This window comes from Myxine glutinosa, chromosome 12 (genome assembly GCF_964187855.1).
Source record: "Myxine glutinosa chromosome 12, kmMyxGlut1.1, whole genome shotgun sequence".
In the NCBI taxonomy this organism is placed as follows: Eukaryota; Metazoa; Chordata; class Myxini; order Myxiniformes; family Myxinidae; genus Myxine; species Myxine glutinosa.
Genome location: NC_136272.1, coordinates 22,770,775 through 22,792,493, shown reverse-complemented (window position 1 = coordinate 22,792,493; position 21,719 = coordinate 22,770,775). Strand labels below are relative to the sequence as shown.

At 43.6% G+C, this 21,719-nt stretch overlaps 1 protein-coding gene across 6 annotated transcripts in view; it reads left to right on the top strand.

The window, feature by feature from the left end:
- The window catches only part of LOC137438112 (protein transport protein Sec23A), a 59,061-nt gene that overhangs the window by 15,899 nt on the left and 21,443 nt on the right, over nt 1-21,719 (top strand). For 4 of the 6 annotated variants that reach the window (XM_078766566.1, XM_078766564.1, XM_078766568.1 and 1 more), the window contains exons 2-9: nt 872-1,100; nt 4,258-4,315; nt 4,619-4,705; nt 10,661-10,897; nt 11,948-12,024; nt 13,710-13,854; nt 20,339-20,497; nt 20,833-20,948. In XM_078766566.1, the coding sequence (XP_078622692.1) occupies nt 877-1,100; nt 4,258-4,315; nt 4,619-4,705; nt 10,661-10,897; nt 11,948-12,024; nt 13,710-13,854; nt 20,339-20,497; nt 20,833-20,948 (1,103 nt within the window). In that variant the 5' untranslated portion in view covers nt 872-876. Of the gene's footprint in view, nt 1-871; nt 1,101-4,257; nt 4,316-4,618; nt 4,706-10,660; nt 10,898-11,947; nt 12,025-13,709; nt 13,855-19,840; nt 19,868-20,338; nt 20,498-20,832; nt 20,949-21,719 lie in introns of all 6 variants that reach the window. The other 2 variants (XM_078766562.1, XM_078766563.1) reach the window with 1 other exon arrangement.

Below are 21,719 nucleotides of genomic sequence, written 5' to 3'. Positions count from 1 at the left end.
TTTCTCTCTCTCTCACTGTGGCTGGCTGTCCCCCCCCCCCCCCCTCTCTCTCCCTCTCTCTCTCTCTCTGTCTCTCACTGGCTGGCTGTCTCTCTCTCTCTGGCTGTCTGTTCCCCCCGCACCCCCCTCTCTCTCTCTCTCTCTTTCTCTCACTGGCTGGCTGTACCCCCCCCTCTCTCTCTCTCTCTCTCTCTCTGTCTCTGTCTCTCTCTCTCTGAATCTCTCTCTCTCTCACTGGCTGGCTGTCTCTCTCTCTCTCTGGCTGGCTGGCTGACTCTCTCTCTCTCTCTCTCTGGCTGTCTCTCTCTCTCTGGCTGGCTGTCTCTCTCTCTCTCTCTGAATCTCTCTCTCTCTCTCTCTGGCTGGCTGTCTCTCTCTCTCTCTGGCTGGCTGGCTGTCTCTCTCTCTCTCTGGCTGGCTGTCTCTCTCTCTCTCTCTCTGGCTGTCTCTCTCTCTCTGGCTGGCTGTCTCTCTCTCTCTCTCTCTGGCTGGCTGTCTCTCTCTCTCTCTCTGGCTGGCTGTCTCTCTCTCTCTCTCTCTGGCTGGCTGGCTGTCTCTCTCTCTCTGGCTGGCTGTCTCTCTCTCTCTCTCTCTGGCTGTCTCTCTCTCTCTGGCTGGCTGTCTCTCTCTCTCTCTCTCTGGCTGGCTGTCTCTCTCTCTCTCTCTGGCTGGCTGTCTCTCTCTCTCTCTCTCTCTCTGGCTGGCTGTCTCTCTCTCTCTCTCTCTGGCTGGCTGTCTCTCTCTCTCTCTCTGGCTGGCTGTCTCTCTCTCTCTCTCTGGCTGGCTGTCTCTCTCTCCCTCTCTGTCTGTCTGTGTGTCTCTCTCTGTTTCTCTGTCTGTCTCACTCTCTCCCTCTCTTTTGCAAATGCAGTGACAATGGCAGAAACCTTCCTAGAATACATCCAGCAGAATGAGGAGCGGGATGGCGTACGCTTTAGCTGGAATGTATGGCCGTCCAGCCGCCTCGATGCCACACGTACGGTGGTTCCTCTTGCTTGCCTGTTCACTCCTCTGCGTGAACGAACAGACCTTCCACCTGTGCAGTACGAACCTGTGCTGTGCAGTCGTGCAACCTGCCGTGCAGTTCTCAATCCACTCTGGTGTGTGACGTGCACTCGGCCCTTTTTATGTCAAACATAATAATTTTTGAAATAAACTTTACGTCGAGTGAAAATGTATAGTCCAGTGCAGACATTTTCAAACCCACGTGATTATTTGCACTCTGCATTTTTGATAGCAGTTAACGGTAAGGGTTTATGAAGATCTGTCATCTTTGGTGTTTCATCTATCTATAATTCCAGTAATCTCTGTGTGTGTGTGTGTCTGTGTGTGTGTGTGTGTGTGTGCGTGTGTGTGTGTGTGTGTTTGTCTGTGTGTGTGTGTTTGTCTGTGACCGCTGTTTCTCGACAACCACGGGTCCGATATACTTGAAACTTGCCAGGTATATTGCTGGGGACCTGAGGATGTGCCTTTTCAAGGTTTCATATTAATCGGAGAAGTAGTTACCGAGCTATGGCGATTTAGCCGTTCGCCGTTCGCTTTGGCTTTGCGAATGGACCAAACCATTCATGTAAATAGAGGGGGGGGTTCTGTGGTCGTTCGCTTTGGCTTTGCGAATGGACCAAACCATTTCATGTAAATAGAGGGGGGGGGGGGTTCTGTGGTCGTTACTGCCACGCGGTTTGGAATGTTTTTCCGAACGGGCACCCACGTACGGGCACGTCCTAGTGTATACAATCAGGGATAACGAACACGATGTATTAACTTCACATGTTTTTATTCCTCCGCAGCCAAAGGCATTGTGTTTTCGTGTTGCCTGTCAGGCTGTGCGTGTGTATGTAGCAGGTATTCATTACAATGATCTATCTATAATTCCAGTAATCTCTGTGTGTGTGTCTGTGTGTATGTCTGTGTGTCTGTGTGTATGTCTGTGTGTCTGTGTGTTTGTCTGTGACCGCTGTTTCTCGACAACCACGGGTCCGATATACTTGAAACTTGCCAGGTATATTGCTGGGGACCTGAGGATGTGCCTTTTCAAGGTTTCATATTAATCGGAGAAGTAGTTACCGAGCTATGGCGATTTCTTTACCAAACTCCGCAAGCCGTTCGCTTTGGACCAAACCATTTCATGTAAATAGAGGGGGGGGATTGTCACCGTACTCGCAAGCCGTTCGCTTTGGACCAAACCATTTCATGTAAATAGAGGGGGGGGGGATTGTCACCGTACTCGCAAGCCATTCGCTTTGGACCAAACCATTTCATGTAAATAGAGGGGGGGGGGGGGGGATTGTCACCGTACTCGCAAGCCGTTCGCTTTGGCTTTGCGAATGGACCAAACCATTTCATGTAAATAGAGGGGGGGGGGGGGGGATATAATTTTAAATATATATATAGTACGGGCATGCCCTAGTAACTTATAATCTGCTGAAGGGATTTTGACCAAACCCGGCATAACTCTGGACTAATATGAAGATAAACTGATTCCATTTTGGATTCAAATCGTCCAGCAGACTTGGGTCAAGTGGCCCTCTCATAATGCAACTTTGTGAAATTTTAAAGGCAGAGAGTTCCACATTTGAAGAATTCTTGATTGTCAGCGGTCTACATACTCATGCGAGAACTACCTTTCGTTCTTATTTTCCTATCTTGCCTCCTCTCTGCCTTCATCCTGCCTTGTTCCCATCATGAATTCTTAATGCACCATTTTCTTTCTCTCAGACTCTGCATCCCCTTTCCTTGATCCCTTCTCATATCTGCTATTATTCCTTCATTCCTTTCCATTCTGTCACCCACCCATATAGGCCTTTCAAACGCCCACACAGCTCTCTCCCTTTATATTCATTTATTATATTCCATACTGTCAGTAATTTTAGTTCCCCACCCGGAGAGGACTATTGGTTTGCTCTCTGTCAGTCCGTTGCACCTGTGGTTTTCTACACTTTTTTCCATACCCTTTAACATATTCAAATGAAGCTTGGTACATGGCTTTATTATGATAAGTTACAGAACAAGTTTGAGTTTCGGAACGTTTCACCAATATTTCATGGAGTTGTGCCCTTTTTACATGGGTCAGTTTTCCTGACTTTCACCCCTTAACATATTTAACTGAAACTTGGTAGGGGGACATGTATTGCAACGCCATTCTTCCTCATGCTACTATTGTCTCGCTGTGCTCTACAAAGTGCATGACATGTCGCAAAGTTCCAGCTTCTTTGTTACCCTGCGCACGCGAAGCGAAAAGCAGGGCTAAGCAATTGGTTCAGTTTGTTTGTCGTCTATAAATGTTAATTTATTATCGAGGAAAAACTTAATTTCAATTGAATCTTATATTTATTCCTTCGCCAACAAAGATTCCGCAGGCATTATTTTTTCAGATTGTCTGTCCATCCGTCTGTGATAGGTTTTCGTTGCCGTGTTAATTTAAGAACGGCTGGATGGAACCATGTCAAACCTGGTACAAGTATGTAAAATGATGTAAAAAGAAACAAGTTAGGTTGTGGGGTCAAGAGGTCAAAGGTCAGAGGTCCCGTTTGATAAAAATTCTGTTACTGAGCTAACTTGTAAACCAGTTGATGGGATTTTGGCCAAACTTCATATAAGTACATATTATCATGCATAGACGAACTGATTCGATTTGGCATCAAAGGTCAAAGGTCAGAGGTCAGGTCAGGTAAAAATGTGCTGTTTGAGAACAGCTGAAGGGATTTAAATCAAACTTAGTACAAGTATGTATAATGATGTAATAATGTGGGCGGAGGCATATCGGTCGACATCCCGACATCAAAGAGTGCCATTGTAGTTTTTTCTCCAACCTTTAAAATCTTTTATTTTTAATTGAGTTCTATACTTGAACACTGTGGAATACAAATCACCTTTTTGCCACTTTCTAAAACCTTTCGTTTTGCTGTACTTGGACAAATATAATTACAGCATTTTACATCATCACAACCAATCAAATTTGCTGCTCGCAGACCCCACCCATGCTCTCTTTCATAAGACTGCGTGGAGTAAGGTGTTGTGTTTACTCTCTAGTTGATTATATTAATGGGAGAGCAAATATCTTTGTGTTTATTTTGTGTTGGAAGAAATGCTACTTTTGATGTGAACCTAAGATTTCCAAAACTGATATTGAAGGGCTTTTGTGTATGTGCATGCTTTATCTTTAAGGAAATGCGCCATTTGCCCGTTTATCAATTACATCAACTTTGATGTGTTTGTTCTGCTGCTGCATTCATTGTCTGTGGATTTATTTTCCAGCCAAGTGGACTACAGAGCGAAGATATGGGCATGCAATTTCTGCTATCAGCGAAATCCTGTAAGCTTATGATCTTTTTAAGATCATTTATATTTTGCAGGGGAGATATTGTGACCATATGGCACTTTTGTTAACCCTTGTCTCAGTTGTCGTGCCCATTGTGGGCTAGTGAGTCATTTAATAATCATAAGGAGTATAAGGAGTTCTGTACAAGGTTTTGGTGATATTTCTATGTACAATACTTCAGAGTGACTTTATACTTTGTAACTGTAACCTCGGAATAGCCGTGTCTGTCCATTTGCTGTTACTTCTGGTGGTAACATGAGCCTCCAATCCCCACTCTTGCCTACCTTGTTCCCTCAGTTTCCTCCCACTTATTCTGGGATTACGGAAATGAATCAGCCAGCGGAACTTGTCCCACAGTTTACAACTATTGAGTATATGGTGCAGGTAAGGAGGACTTTGTGACCGAGCAAGAGCACGAAGCTTTACATTTTTGTTTTAAAAAAACCCATTCGTAAGGACAGGTTAACTCTCCCAGAATTGGCATCTTTTGGTACGACCTGTGATACCCACAATACAACAACAACATGCATTTTAAGGCCATTTTCCCTGCTAGAGCAGGGGTTAGCCTTGCGGTCCCCATGACAATCTTCTCCATTTGCCCTATTTTCTGCATCTCTCCTTGTTAACCCCCTTGCCCGCATTTCTTCTTCCATCATCTTTAGCCGTCTTTCTCGGTCTTCCCCGTCCTCTACTTCCTTCTACATTCATTTCCATCACTCTTCTCAACATTTCATCCTTCCTCAACACATGACCAAACCATCTCAACCTGTTCCTCTTCACAGCATCAATCACAGGCTCTATTCCCATCATTTTTCGCAATTCATCATTTGTCTTCCTCTCTCTCAACGATACTCCGCACATCCACCGAACCATTCGCATTTCCACCCTTTCCAGCCTTCGTTGCTGCTCTACATTCATGACCCATGTCTCGCTCCCATAAATCATAACACTTCTCACACATGCAGCATACACCTTTCCCTTCAGCTTCGAATGTGTCTTTCCGTATCAAACCGTATCAAACGTATCAAACGGTGGTACCGTATCAAATGTTACGGTTTTCCGCCGCCCTTCCCCTTACCAAGGGGGGGATTAAGCCCCTTGTTCTTTCTGGGCTTGGCGGAACCGAGAGACTTGAAACGCCTCTTCTGGGCAAACGCAAGGTAGGGTTTCGGGACCAAGTCTCACTCGTACCTAAATCCCTGCGCCGCCACGGAAGCGGGGAAGCAAGCCTCGCACGAGCCACGTGTGATTTGGGTACACCGAGCGGATTGAGTACCACGTGGTCCGTGCAGTTTTCTAGTAGTGGAACCCGATCCGAGCGATTCTACTCGTACCACGCTTAGTCAATGAGGAAAACATGAGAACGATCGAATGGAAGGAAGAACACAGGTTTAATTGTGATACCCACAATGATGATGCAAATAAGTCAAACAGACATTTATCGAAATTCAGTATGATTATACAGGCCAACCATCCTTGTTCATACTCATTGATGTTACTCGAAGAACCCATAGTTTTGCAACCCTATTGAAAAATTTGAAATGCACAGTTTATGATGTCATAATGGAGTTTTAACACTTGCTTCCTGCCTTGTTTGACACTTGCAAATATTCAGCAAAAACAATTGATTTTCCATCCATCAAATACTTTTTGAAGTTAAATTCAAATAGGAAGGATGTTTTCTTTATATTGGACACAAAATCCACCTGAATATGTTCATACCAGCTGATCAACTTGATTAATCTGATCCCGATATCTCCGAGTGCCCCTGTGGTATTTGTCGACCTACAGAAGTTTCTTATTGCAAAGAGGGAAAGTAAATGAGTTGTAAAAATGACATTTTCCACGTGTATGACAAATGATACGATGGTTTTATGAATATAATAGCAATTGTATAAAGGAAAGGAAATTGCTAAAATGCACAAAAAGGCCGCCGAGTTCATTCTTCCCTGTCACAATGCCATATCATCATTCTTGCAACTCGTATGATCCCTCAGAATTATCTACAAATTGAATGGAAAGAGTCCAATTGTTGTACAAGCAGATTAGGTTTTGATGTACCATACTCTGCTTACAGAGCGTCGGTGCTGCTGAAGCAGTTTTCTGGCAAGGGTTACACTGGGTGGTTTGCCATTGCCTTCCCAGCAGTCGTTGGTGCAGGACTGTAATTTGTTCATGATTCCAGCGATAGCTTGCCTACTCTTTGCGGAGGACACAGGGGGGTCTTCAACGTCTACCAACTAATGCCGGCAGACGTGACGCCAGTTTAACGTCCATCTGGCAGATTGCACACACTGATGAATCACTCTGCCTGTGAAACACCAGGATGGCAGTTTATAGCTGGGTCGGGCTCCAAACCCGGGCTAGACTGCTTAGAGGCGAGTGTGTGTACCTCTAGGGTCTATCCTGCCAGCCCCAGATTAAGGTTGGTGATATTAAAAGCAGTCTTGTTTATACTTTTGTGACATCACCTTCAAATTATTTTTTTGCCACCTGCTGTTGTATGCTATGTTCAAGTTTGATAGCATTGTTAATACTACTAAATTACCCGGCCTATGGGCGGAATGCCTTGCATGCTGATGAATGGAATCCAATCTTTTTCTTGTTGTGCTGCTCTTGGCTTTTTTCTTGGCATTGTGAGGAACTTGTTTGAATTGCAATTTGATTTTTGCTGCAAACAATATATTTTCCCAAATTATTTTTTGTTTTCCTTTTTTTTCTTCTAGAAATTCTGGCCAAACTATTAAATATAAATGAAAAAGATCTGAATTGCTCTGCCCCCACTAAATTGACCATTTCTTGCAACTTTTATTTTATATCTTCTCGAATTAGGCCTCCTTATCGGACATTTTGAAAATTTGTGAACCAAGATAACCGTTCTATGCCTGGGGAAATCTGAGTATGTGGGGAGGTGGTGGGGGTGGGGGGGGGGGGGGGGGGAATGGGGTAAGTATATACTACATAGTCTGAGTGGAAATCTTGGGGAAATCTGAGTATGTGGGGAAGTGTGGGATTGGGGGGAATGTGGAGGGGAGGGAACGTGGGGGTAGAAAGTGGGGTGGGGGAGATACTTGGTCGCCCAGGTGAACCTGAGTTTGTGGGGTGGGGATGGAAAATAGTGGGGTGGTGAGGGGCTTGGGGTATCGAGATGGGGGAAGGTCAAAGTGTTGGCATACATCTATTCCGCTACTCTGTCTGAACTTCCATCGGTATCGGCACTTGCGCGTCGGCAATTCCGCATGCATTGTTCGGTGGACCATTGTTCGGTACATCAGCGAGATTATTCGCGGATGAATGATGTGAAAATATCGAATTTTTCTGCTAGTCTATATAGATTTAGGTGGGGTGAAGAGGGAGGGTGGGGTGAGGAGGGAGGGTATGGTGGGTGGGGAGAGGGAGAGGGGGGGAGGGGGTTGTTGGAGAAGCAGGTTACAGTGCAAAACCATTCTGAGGGAGTGAACACTTGTGATGCCAAGTTTGAGTACCATGTGTCAAAGGATGTGACTGGTAAATCAGAAGAAATACACACGGTAGGGGGTTGTGGGGAAATTGGGGGTGGGGTCGGGGCAGGTGCAATCCTGTGGGAGTGGACACTTCGTGCCAAGTGTGAGTGAGCCCAGTGGGTGAAAGGTGTACCAAATATGGAAGCAAACACACATGGTAGGGGGCTGTGGTGGGGTTGTCATGCGGAGTGTGTGGTGTTGGGGAGGAGGTTTATGGTATTTATCGTGCAAAACCACCTTGAGGGAGTGTACAGTCTTCATGATAATTTTGAGCTCCATGTGTCAAAAGGTGTGGCAGGCAAATCAGAACAAACACACACAGTGGGGGCAGGTGATGGGGTTGGGGCAGGAGGTGCTGCAAAATGTAAAACGATTCTGGGGGAGTGGACACTCTTACATGCCAAGTGTGAGGGAGGTCCATGGGTGAAAGGGTGTACCCGGTATATGGAAGCAAATACATGGTGAAGGAGGGGAGAATGGGGGCTTGGGGGAAAGGTTTATAGTTCACAATCACCCTGGCAGAGTGAACAGCCCCATGAGTCAAAAGGTGTGGCAGGCAAATGAGGACGGACACACACACACACACACACACACACACACACACACACACACACACACACACACACACACACACACCTCAAATATGTATATATATTCAGTGGTATGGAAGGGAAGGATTACATGAAGTAATAACAACCAGTTGGCAATAAACAAATATCATTGAATCAGTAAATAAACCCGATTGTAGACCTTCCTGCCTTCGAACAACCCAAATGTCGCAGATTTCTTAACAGTTCTTATCTCCGAGCCAGTTCACTCACTCGACAAGAACACAGTCCAGGGAGTACCATTCATTTATTCTGTTAAGACAAAGCGTCGGTCAATAATAACTAAATATATAATATGAATGAATGATCGTTTTAAGGCCATTTTTCCCCGCTAGAGCGGGGGTTAGGCTTGCGGGCCCCATGACAATCATGGTTCCCTGTTTGAGGCAATGTTTTTATGGCCGGATGCCCTTCCTGACGCCAACCCTTGGTCACGCTCTGCGATGCGCAGGGATACGGTGTACCTATTCTAAATCGGGGTACACAGACACACCGTGATAATTCATCCCAGCAAGCTGGTACTCAATTTGCCGACCTCGGAAGGATGACAGGCTGAGTCAACCCCCCTGGCGTTAATTCAGCGATCCACCGGGATTCGAACCCAGGATCCTAGGATCCCAAGCCGGCACCCTAACCGCTAAGCCAACACCACCCTAACCGCTAAGCCAACACCGGTCAATAATAACTATAATAAATTAAAGAATATGAATGCAAATCCTCAATATTATGACAAATTCGTGTTTGAAATCGTGATTTGAGAAAGTTTGGCATTGATATTGATTTAAGTGTTTTCATATTCTTGCACCCCACTGTACATACATACATACATACATACATACATACATACATACATACATACAAACATACATACATACATACAAACATACATACATACAAACATACATACATACATACATAGTATACATTCCCTCCATTATACACATACAGTGAAACCCCGATTTTACGCGCCCCGATTCAACGCGAATTCGGATATAAGGCGATGAGTCATTGGTTCGGATATAAGGATATAAGGATATAATTCGGATATAAGGCAGTCAAAAAACTGCTAGAAAAATCATCTTTGAGGATTGGTTTCACCAAACTTTTGTCCCTGCCATCCGCGCTCATTTACGTAAGCAAAAGCTAGAACCCAAAGCTCTTCTTTTGCTTGAGAACTGTCCCGCTCATCCGCCAGCTGCCAACCTAGGAAGCCGTGACAGAAAGATCCGAGTTTCTTACCTCCCCAAGAACACTACATCCAAGATCCAGCCCCTAGATCAGGGGATCATCTCCGTGTTCAAGCAGAATTACAGGTGGAATTAATTCGTAGAATTGTAGACGACTCGACAACGCTTGAAGCCTATCTGAAAAACCTGAACGTGAAGGAAGTTTGCCACTTAGGTGGGAAGGCCTGGGCAGCAATCAGCTCGTCATGTGTAGGGAAATGCTGGGAGAAGGGTCTGGGGCCTTTTCATCATGCCAATCCACCACGGAAGATGATGATGACGCGCCAGATTTGTACGGCTTCACAGAGGAAGATGTGCGTGAGGCAGAGAAGCTGTCTGAATGGAGCAAAGAAGAGCTACACCACTGGCACTCTGCCGACGACAAATGCCCAACATATGAGCACCTGACGGATGCCGAGATCGTCCGTAACGTAACTATAGCACCGGCGGAGGCAAGTGTACCAGTTCTCGAGCCACAAGAAGATGATAATGAAGAGCCTCCACCCCCACCCCAAAATTGTCTGAAGCCATTGAACACCTCGAGGCTAGCCTCCGTTGGCTGGAGACCCAGGATGTGGACCACATAAAAATCCTTCAACTCAGAAGCATTCTAGATTTCGCTCGCAGCCAGCGACATGCTACGTTCAAGCAAGGAACACTCGATCACTTTTTAAGAAATAAACTGTAAATGATAATTGCTAATATTCTTGAATGTTTTTATTTGTTGTTTTAGGATGTTAGGTCAACATTGGGTCAGTTTGAACGCTGATTTTCTGCAACCCCGATTTAGCGCGACCACGCTTTTTTCGCGATGACATTTTATGGACCTCAACGATCGCGTTATAACGGGGCCACACTGACGTATATTTATATCAAGGGAGAACCTTCAATACGACCAATTACAAGCTTGCAGCTCATTTTGTCACTCTCACTCTGATCGCTCCGTATTTGCTTTCTAAGCATCTCGGATCCCCATGATGTGGGCTTTTCTTTCATCAACAGCGGGGGTCACAGATTCCACTCATTTTCCTCTACATTGTGGACACGTGCATGGAGGAAGAAGACCTCCAGGCCCTAAAGGAGTCCCTGCAGATGTCGCTGAGCCTTTTGCCACGGACCGCTCTCATCGGAATCATCACTTTTGGCCGCATGGTCCAGGTGCATGAACTTGGCTGTGAGGGTATTTCCAAGAGCTACGTGTTTCGTGGTACCAAGGACCTGTCGGCCAAGCAGCTGCAGGTAAGGAGATTGCCGAGTTTTCTTTATCTGCAAGTATGTATGCAGAACTTGCAGTTTATATTTCTGTGCTTGCAAGATATCTTTAAAATCAATACCTTTTATTATTGTTTGATATCTCAGTGCAGGTATCTGCTTTGCTGACATGCCCGACACATCCTCCACCTCCCCTTCCACTCTTATTGCTTTTATTTCACCCAACGTCTTTCTCTTTCATTTTCCCTCCTCCAAATTTCCTACCTCTGGTTTATTTTATTTTATTTTCTCATATTCTACTGTCTTCTTTTCTCAATTCACTCCATCCACTTTGCACATACTATTTACTGGGGGAGGGGAGGCCTCTAGGTGCTACGGTTCGGCCGTGAAGGAGTAACGCACAAACACTTGAGGTTATTTACAAGATATGGCCTCTTATTCACAAAATGCTGATCAGTATGTTAAACTTTGACCACATTAAACCTGCAAGCGGTTGTGTTTTGATCCTGCCAGCAACACCTCTAGACTATCCTGCTGGCCACTGCATTTGCTAGCAGGATAACCTATATTCTAGCGGTATGTGCATTCACCTCTGAGCTGTTTAGCCTGGATTTTCATCTCAGCCCAGGTATAAATCGCCACTCTAGTGTTTTGTGTACTGGGCGATGCATAGATGTGTGCACAATCCCTCGGATTGGCGTTAAACTGAGTGTCCTCTCTGCAAGCATTAGGTGATGGACCTTCAATATTCCACGGTGTCCTTTGTGGGGAGTAGGCGAGCCATCCCCAGCATCCTCACTAAATTCCAAATTCCCAATCACCTTCAGTCGATTGTTCGGCCCAGCCAGTTGGTTCTTGTAAGATTTTGACTGAAAACGTTCCCCAGTCCACCCCACTAGGGGAGAATAATTTGGCAGTTATAGAAGTAGAAGTAGTAATAGTAGTAGTAATAGTAGTAGTAATAGTAGTAGTATTAGGAAGTAGGTTAACAATCGGCTGCATAATTTCGGGTTTACTGTACATGTGATTGGTGAAATTGTACCAAGCCCTCTACTCTGCCAATGCTTTTCTATACAGGAAATGCTGGGACTTACAAGGCCGTCAGGCACCCAGCAGCGGTCTGCCCAGCCCCAGCATCTTCCACAATATAACAGGTAATTTCGCTACAAATCGCTATATTGGTCCATGTTGATGTCACATGGATATTTCCTCTTTGATTGGTGATCCATTTTTGTGGAGGCCCACCTTAAGCCATCTTTGCGTGTCGTATAATTGGCAGGAAGAAACAATGCAGGTGAAAATCCACCTATGCTCCCGAGATGTTACGTTTTGCTGTAGAACAGTCCCCCATCAGTCTCCTTTGAAGCACCTACCTGGGGATTACTGCCGAACTAGAATGGACATGCCCGATTGGCAATTATGCTGGGCCAACTTGGACACATACTTACCTGACCCTGGAGCCGTGCTCGGAAATCATTGGCAAACCTTTAAACATGGTTATTATGTGTGAAAGGGCAAAAATGACTGGTAACTCAATTTCCCCAAAGTGTTAACAAAATGTTGACTTGGTTTGTTGCCTTTTCCTCTCCGAAGATTATGATGCACTGCGACTCTGTCCATCAGAATGGTTTGTTTTCCATTCACACATGTTACAAAGCAGCTTGTTTATCATTAGAAAATTGTTCCGCAGTTGTGATGGTGGAATTACTGCCAAAATGCAAGGAATGAAAACTTGTATTGTTGGACAAGCTGTTTGTCAGCACCGAGATTAGAATTTGTCTCCTTTTTGTATCCATGGTCGAGGCTCGTGGAAGAGCAAGAACAGAATGGAAAGGGAACAAAATAGAAAGGGAGAAACACCAACAGCAGTGTCGAAGTATGAATGAGAGTGAGATCAAGGGGAGGGGGAGAAGGACAAATGGGGGGTGGGGGGGGGGGGTGGGGAGGGGAAGTGAAGAAACTGCACACAAGCTGAATGAAATACAGCAAGAAGAGGAAGTGGAAAGTGGGGATGAAACAAAAATGGAACAAACCTACCAACAACTAAAAAACGAAAAAAGGTTGAGGGGGTTGTCACAATAACCTGGAAAAATGAGTGCTTGGGAATGGGGTCATTTGTGGTCGAAGAGGTCATGAGAATGGATGAGTGATGGCCCGTAACACAATGAAGAGGTCATGAGACGTACTGGAGGGAACAATGGGACTGAACAGACTGGGGAAGGTGGTTCCACAGGTGAGATAAAAGAGGAATAAAAGAGTGGAGGTGAGTAGTGAGCCTATATTTTGGAAGTTTAAAAATAGGAGCGTGGTCGGTATTGTATATTCTTCACACAAAAACCGCCTTCACCCACCCACCAAAAGAAATGAATAATAATATTAATTTAAAATTATAAACACCAAATTTTTATTTTTAACATCCTTGTGATATCCCTGATCCTGCCACACTTTTCCCATCCCCACTCCTCCCTCATTTACCTAATGAAATCCGGTTGCTTTGATGGATTTATTTAATCTGGTTATTTATTTAATCTTTAATCAAAGAGAATGGGCCAAATGGCCTCCTTCTGCATCTAATTTCTTTCTTATTCCTTGTTATAACTGCAGACAATATGGGATAAATCTGTACGTAAGGGAGAGCAGGCTTTTGTGGAAGGATTTTCAGGTGGCATTCTCAAGAGACGCAGAGATCAGATCAGACCAGTCCTGGAGTGAGATGGCAGCTTGCCGCACGTGCCCGTCTGCTTGTTTTTGTTATTGTTTCTCTGATGTGTGTCAGCATCTGATTCTAAATTTTTTTGTCATTATTAATCCTTTCTTTGTCTGAACCATGTCACTCCAGGTTCTTGCAGCCAGTACAGGAAGTGGACATGAGCCTGACAGACCTTCTCGGAGAGCTGCAGAGGGATCCATGGCCCGTAGCACAAGGTCGTCGGCCACTGAGGAGCACTGGAGTTGCGTTGTCCATCGCTGTGGGTTTACTCGAGGTAAGGGGATTACTGTGTATCAACTTCTCACTCAGGTGTGAAATCCAAATGAGACCTTCCCTTTTGTCAAAATATACCCAGTCCAGTCATTATTACATGTCATTCGCCCATCCCACGCACAGTGGGAGGTGGAGTTTTGCAATTGTTTGTGTGTGTCTGTCTGTCTGTTTGACTGACTGTCTGTCTGTCTGTTTGTCTGGGGCATAACTTTTTTTTACCATTTGAGCTTTTAACATCAAATTTCCAACAAACCTTTATTATGAGAATATGGAGAAGACTAATTAATAATGGGGTCAAAATGTCACAGGCCAAAGTCACAGGGAGTAGAAATAGGCCTTATCAGCCCGGCTGCCTTTGCCCTGCGCGAGACAGCTGTGGTTTTTTTAATCGCGTCCATGTTTCTTTATTTACCATTAAACTTCAGTGTATCTTTCCAGGCCATAATTATTGTACTATTTGAGCTTTATCATCAAATTATCAACAAACCTTTATGATGAGAATATGGTGAACGTTAATGAATAAAATTTAGTAATTGTTTTTTTTATGCTGTTTTTTTTGGCAAGTTTAGTTCAACGACAAACTGGATGTGGAGGGGCTTTGCATTTTGAGATGCTTTCTAGTTATTGTTGGAATGGTGGTGGAGACATTTGCATGACACATTGTGGGTTCAAATACCACTGAAAACGGTAGTATTAAGGATTTCGCTTGCAAGGTTATGGAAATTGAATTTGTCTCAATGAAGTAGCATTTTTTTTTTTTAACAACCCAAAACAGCTGGTTCACAAATGACTTTCAGTGAGGTAATCTGTCTGACGTGCTTTGTCTCATCTCAATGTGATTCCAATCCGTACTCTATGTTTGGCTCCTTTAAGACCATTTGGGCAACCTTCAGAAAGGCAACTATGTGCAAAATCAACCTAATGGTGATTTCAAAAAACAATTCATGTTAATACTATATTGTTTTTAACTTTTATACAGGGTGCGGCATTAATATCCGACATGTCTATTTCTGTAATAAAACAAGGCTGAACAAAGTAAATCGTGTTTCTAATATACTGAAGCGAGCACAGGTATGGGAGATTGTATGACATCATAGCAGTGTACATAACCCAGCTCTACTTCTTAAAAAATCATATCTCTTAAATGCTGTCCATTGCATTGATGCATTCCTTGCATCGAACCTGTAGATTGTAAGTCGCTACTTTCAATGTATCATTATCAATAGCAATAATGGCTGCAGTGATCCTCATCTTAAGGTCATCTACACATGTGGGACGTCTTTTAAACCTGGCTCTTCAAACATCCCCAAAGGAGGAAATCTACTGGGGTCAAATCTAGAGATCAGGTTGACCATGAAACATGACCAAACTGAAAGATTTTTTTTCCCCCCAAACCATTGCCTTAGAAATTGCATAAAAATTATTGCAGCATGACACATTGTTACATCTTGTTGAAACCATATATCTGTGAACACTATATGAGAAAGCCGCAATTCAGGAATGAGAAAGTTCTCCTGAGTCGTAATGCTCCATCATTCACATTTTCAGGGCTTCACCTGTAACGCACAAAAACAATTAATTAATTATACAGAAATTTCTTTTTTTTAAAAACAAAAACAAATTATATGTCACATATAAATGCCACACCCTGTTCAATAAGTATTATTAAGTCTTCTAGAAATATAGCCTGCAATTCAAAGGTCAGCCTTTTTTCTTCAAGGAAGTATTTTGAGACATCGATGTCTGGGATATTGGAATTGCAAATGGTGTATTAGCTTGGTGGGTGCAATCAGCAAGTTGAATTAGTGGTAAATAATTAGTATAATGTAACAAACAGCCTTATTTGATGAGTTTCTCAGTGGTACATTAACATGCATGCTTTGTAACATCTGGTTGTCCTATTTCCACTTATTAAGAGGCATCTGGTGATTTATATTTTTTTTGTAAGGAGTTGATGTGAATTATGCTGTCGTATTGTCCCATTTCTGGGCATGATTTTGCGATCTTTATTATATCTCCAGTGATGGCGAACTTGATTATTTTCTTTCTGTTGTGGTCATTCCACAACCTTAAATTGTTCAACACATTGGATGGTTTCAAGGTGGAAGTAGCTCCCTTAGCCATTGTTTTAAATTTATCTCATATAAAATTCAGTGTCATGCACTGATGTTATTTGGTGCATAGCAAGAGTTGGCAGCACCATGGGTTCGCTTTGCATCTGCGTCCCCCTTTGTTTGAATTCCACTATTGAAGTGAATCGGGGAATCAGGGGATCAGGGGAAAGCATACAGAGTTTATCATGTCCTGTACTAAAAATAAAATAAATAACCACCTTTAGAGGCCATTTTTCCCCGCAAAGCGGGGGTTGGCCTTTTTCGGGAACCGTGGTTGTTGTTGTTTTTCGGTCCCCTTTTTGAAGCAATGTTTTACGGCCGGATGCCTTTCCTGACGCCAACCCTTTTTGCCGCCTTTAACGACAAACAGGGAATTACCAATGAACTGGTACTCAATTAGCCGACCTCGGAAGGATGACAGGCTGAGTCAACCCCCCTGGTGTTAATTCAGCGATTAGACCGGGATTCGAACCCAGGATCCTTGGATCCTAAGCCGGCACCCTAGCCGCTAGCCCAACACCAGGGTTGTTGTGTAAAAATCCTGCTTCTCAGAGAGCTGTCAAAGAGAGATGCTCATGGAGCTGAGAAATGATGAGCATTATTCATCACTTTTAGTTAATTTATTAATTTTGGGTCACCATTAACTGATCACAATGAACACAATTTATGAGAGAGAAAAAGACCGAAATTTAAATTGAATGTATTGAATACAGCAACATTTTGAGCCCAAAATAGCTCACTTTGTGTCGATGGAGAAAATAAAAAAGCTTTCTGCAAATGTCAGGAGTAAGCAAAGTGATTCCTGGATCGGCCTTTTAGTCCCCAGTATAGCATTATAAAATTTAGAACAGCACTTGGTAGAGTGCATGCCTCCGCCATGCTAAACAGTCTTCGTTTTGTACCCACAGATCGACCGGATCTGGATCCGGACCTGAACCAATATTTAATCAGCTTGTTCTTGTCACCTAACCAACTTGTTCATCTAGTTTTGTCCAAATCCGTCCACAACGTATTGAGATATCGTGCTATTTATCATTTTTAGCCCCATCCCTCAATGGTGAAGAATCACGTAAAAAATTATTGTATCCGGATCCAGATTTCAGATCTTCACCAAAATCGAATCAATTCATCCTTGTTACACAAACAACCTGTCCACCATGTTTAATCCAAATCCGTCCACAACCTTTTGAGATATTGTGTGATACAGTACAGTTGAATGAATGAATGAATGATCGTTTTAAGGCCATTTTTCCCGCTAGAGCGGGGGTTGGACCCTGCTATTCGCGGGTTCCACGTATTTGCGGTTGATAAAATGTGACCTGTTTCTCTATTCACGGAAAAGTGTCCCACAAATTCGTGGTTTTTTTTCTATCCATGGCCGTGTTCTGCGAAATCGCGGGGTTCTTTTTCCTATTCGCGGCTGTGTTCCGCTAATTCGTGTTTTTCAGGGGCGCAAAAAAAATATTTCATGAGCCGCTAGTTTGACACATTTATAAAACTCATCTTTCACCAGCCATGCATAAAGCAGCTGGACATTTCTGGACAAAGAAACATCTATGAGCCGCGAGCATGACCTGCCCTCTACATTCACTGCGGTGTGCTTTGCGTTTTCATGGCTTTCGTCGATTATTGTCAACATTCGCGGGATTTTCCTCGCCATTTGCAGGATTATCACCGAAATTCGCGGGTTTTGTCTTGCCATTTCCGGGACTTTCATCAACCTTCGCGGATTACCATCGACTTTCGTGGGATTTGCCTCACCATTTGTGGAATTATCGCCGACATTAGTGGGTTTTGTCTCACCATTTCTCCGGGGCTTTCTCGACCTTCGTGGGTTATCGTCGACATTCGCGGGATTTGCCTCGCCAATTGCGGGATTTGCCTCGCCAATTGCGGGATTTGCCTCGCCAATTGCAGGATTATCGCTGATATTCGTGGGTTTTGTATCGCCATTTCTGAGACTTTCATTGACTTTCGCGGATTATCGTCTACATCTGCGGGATTTGCCTCGCCATTTGCGGGATTATCGCCGACATACGCGGGTTTTGTCTAGCCATTTCCGGGACTTTAATCGACCTTCGCGGATTATCGTCGACATTCTCGGAATTTGCTTCACCATTCGCCGATTTTTGCCTTGACATTCGCGGTTTTGTCCTCTCTATTCGCGGATTTTCGCTACTCAGGAACCTATGCCCCATTTTTCCAATGAAACAATGCTCCGCCATTCGCGGTTTCGTAATTGACGGAATTTTCCAGGAACGTACCCCCCGCGAATAGCGGGGTCCAACGGTATATCCTTTTTAGCCCTATCACTCAATGGTGAAGTATCACTTTAAAATTATAGTATCTGGGTCTTCACCAAAATCTAATCATTTCGTCTTTGTCACACACCCAACCTGTCCACCAAATTTCGTCCAAAACTGTCCACAACTTTTTGAGATATCGTGCTCACAGACAGACTGGCAGACAGGGGGTGAAAACATAGCCTCCGTCCACCTTCAGTGGTGGAGGTAATCTATAATAATAAAATCTTGGTCAGCCCACTGCCACTACTCGCTGGGTTCTAAAGCCACCATTTTGTTTCGGCCTATTCAAACGTGCCTTGCCTTGGAAACACGATCCTGTGATTTATCATTACATAATTGAAGCATATCATCAAAATCTGGATTCGGATATGAGGATTTGAACCTGTAGACTAAATAAATTTGCAAATATGGAGTGAAATCTGACAAATTTTACCATATCTAGCGATTCTTGTAACTAAGTGTATACCAGGGTAAATCAAAAAGTAAAGGCAATTTATTGGGTGTTAGTTTTACACACATATTGCCCCCTCCGCCTTTTTTACCCTTCCCCCTTTCCTCTCTCTCCTCCCTCTTCCCTTCCCCTCCCCTCCCTCCTCTCTCCTCCCACCCTCCTCTCGTACCCCTTCTCTTCATATTCCCGCCAGGAAGCGACTCATTGTTACCCGGCAAAGCTGGGTAATTTTGCTAGTAACTAATACCCGATGCCTATGCCAACTTAATTACTAGTTCCCTACCCCGGGTGGACCATAGGTCTGCTCTCTGTCTGTGTCCATCAGTCCTTCCATCTGTCCCTCCCACCTGTGATTTTTCTGCACTTTTTTTCCATACCCTTTAAAATATTGAACTGAAAATTGGAACATGGCTTTATTATGATAAGTTACAGAGAAAGTTTGAGTTTTGGGGCGTTTTGGCAATTTTTCATGGAGTTATGCCATGAAGGAAGAATTTAATGGAAGAACTTCTGGAAGAAGGAAGAACTTTTGAGAAAAGGAAGAATTTAATGTCAACTGTAATGATGGATTCCATGACTTTGCTGATGATTAGATGTGAGCTAATTGGGTTGTGGTTAAGAGGATCCGTTTTTGCACCTTGTTTGTGCATTGCAGTGGTGTTAGATAACTTGTAAGTAAATGGAAGGTGACCTAGAGAAAATTATGGGGTAAACAGAGCAGAACTAAGATGAACAAAAACGGCAGAGAAGGTTTTTAGGATATGTGTACTAATGCAATCTGGGCCTGTTACAAAATCTGAGTCTAGTGTTGTTAGAAACTTCTCCACTTTCTCAGGTGAGGAAGATAGCATCCAGGTGCTGCTGCAGATGAGGGGTTAGGGTGGAAGGTACAGGAACCAGAATTGAGGCATTTGGCCTTCTTAGGAGCAGAGTCAGCTGTGTGTACAATGAGTGATGGCAATAAAGACAAATTCGCAACGGTTTACTTAACTTTGAATTGGGTCACTTGGAGAAGAGAAGAGAGCTAGTTGCAGTTGTACTAATTTTTGAATGGTTGTTTTCATTGTATTTCTTTTTTCTGGAGCTCCCTATGTCTTGCTTTACCCCCATTGGCAGGTGTGCTTTTCAAAACATGTCAAGGAGGTAAGGTTACTTACTGCTGATGTCTTTCTAGAATCGTCATATCAAATTGGCTAATCATCCTTTTATTGATTTGCAAATCCTTTTTATTTGGATGACACCTGCTCCTAAATCCAGTCTTTGCTTTCTGTGCCATTGTGATTGGGAGAGGAGGGAGGGATCGGGGGTTGGGGTTGGTGGGACTCTTGCTTTAACTTTCCTTTTGCTGTCGCTTTGTAATTCATATTTCGATCTTCAACCTGCGCAGTCTGTCCGGGGTCGATGATGGGATATATGGAAGATGATGGGAATAAAGGGAGATGTGTAGGATAGATGTTTTTGATTTAAAATGAAGGATAAACATTCCAGTAGAACAACTGGAATTCGCATTGGGTACGTCTTACCTCCTTCACAACAATGCTTACACCATTTTATTTTTTATTTTTTACAAACCCCATTTTCTCAAACGCATGCACTCCTGCTGCGTTTTGACAGTGCGCTTTCCCCAATGTGGGGGGTCGGATCATGCTGTTCATGAGTGGACCACCCACGCAAGGACCTGGCATGGTGGTGGGAGAAGAGCTCAAAACTCCAATTCGCTCCTGGCACGACATTGAGAAAGACAATGCCAAGTTTGTCAAGAAGGCTACCAAGGTTGGTTGGAAATGATACAAGTGGCATTGAAAAGTTTATCAGCACATTAAAAAGTTTGATGAACGAGTTACTCACAATAATCCAAGATGCAACAAAAATTGCATAACAAGGTCTGTGCTTGTGTGTGTGTTGTGTGTTGGTACACACACATATACATATATGTATATGTATGTGTAAAAGCCTGGTGTTGGCTTAACAGTCATGTGTCGGAGTGGTGCCCCATCTAGGATTATGCCCCCTAGCCAATGGAAAACTGCCTCCACAGTCCTTACCGACGGACGTAATTTTATCAACTCTGATTGTCATTGTTTAACACATTTTATCATTGCTTCCAGCACTATGAAGCTTTGGCGAACAGGGCCGCAACCAATGGCCATGTGATTGACATATACGCCTGCGCTCTGGACCAAAGTGGTTTACTTGAAATGAAGTGCTGTGCCAATCTCACTGGGTAATCCTCCATCTGTCTGTTTTTTTTTTTTTTTTTTTTTTTTTTACTTTTTAATGGTATTAAGCCAGGCACTTACTGATGCAATTCGTTTTATTGTTGCTGGGTTGTTACCCGAGAGTGCGCATGTCATATGGGACACGCCCACAAATATCCCCCAGTTGCTGAAATATTGCCCCGTAATCGGTACAGACTAAAACGCATTTTACTTCCTTAGCAAATTGCCCATGATTTACTTGAAGACGTTGACGGCACGTCTGTATCCCTCACGATGTGCATAAGGCATTTGTGCAAATGTGATGCCCCCTAATAGCCAAGGTTTGTTGGTTGGTTTTGTACATTTGTTTGCATCTCAATTACAAAACGCATACTCGATGTATGTTAGAAATTGATTTGAAACACAGGCATTTAAAAGGAAAGAAATGATGTTGTTTGAAAGTTGCCTGCAAAACACCTGAAAATTACTACTGTTATATGGTGGTGCAGTCATTCATTCATTCCATGAATGTGGTGTTCATCTATCATTTATATTGGCGAATCGTGTCAGTGTATGATGGGCTTTAGTTGGCGTGCGATGATAATTTGAGAATATTATAAATTATTTGTGTTTATGTATCTGGTAGTTGTCCCCAGTGTAACTGCAACGAACTTGATGCTAAAAAATATGCTGAGAAAGTACATACTTCCTGGAATTCGCATTGGGCTTTAGTTGGCGGTGTATGATGGGCTTTAGTTGGCGTGCGATGATAATTTGAGAATATTATAAATTATTTG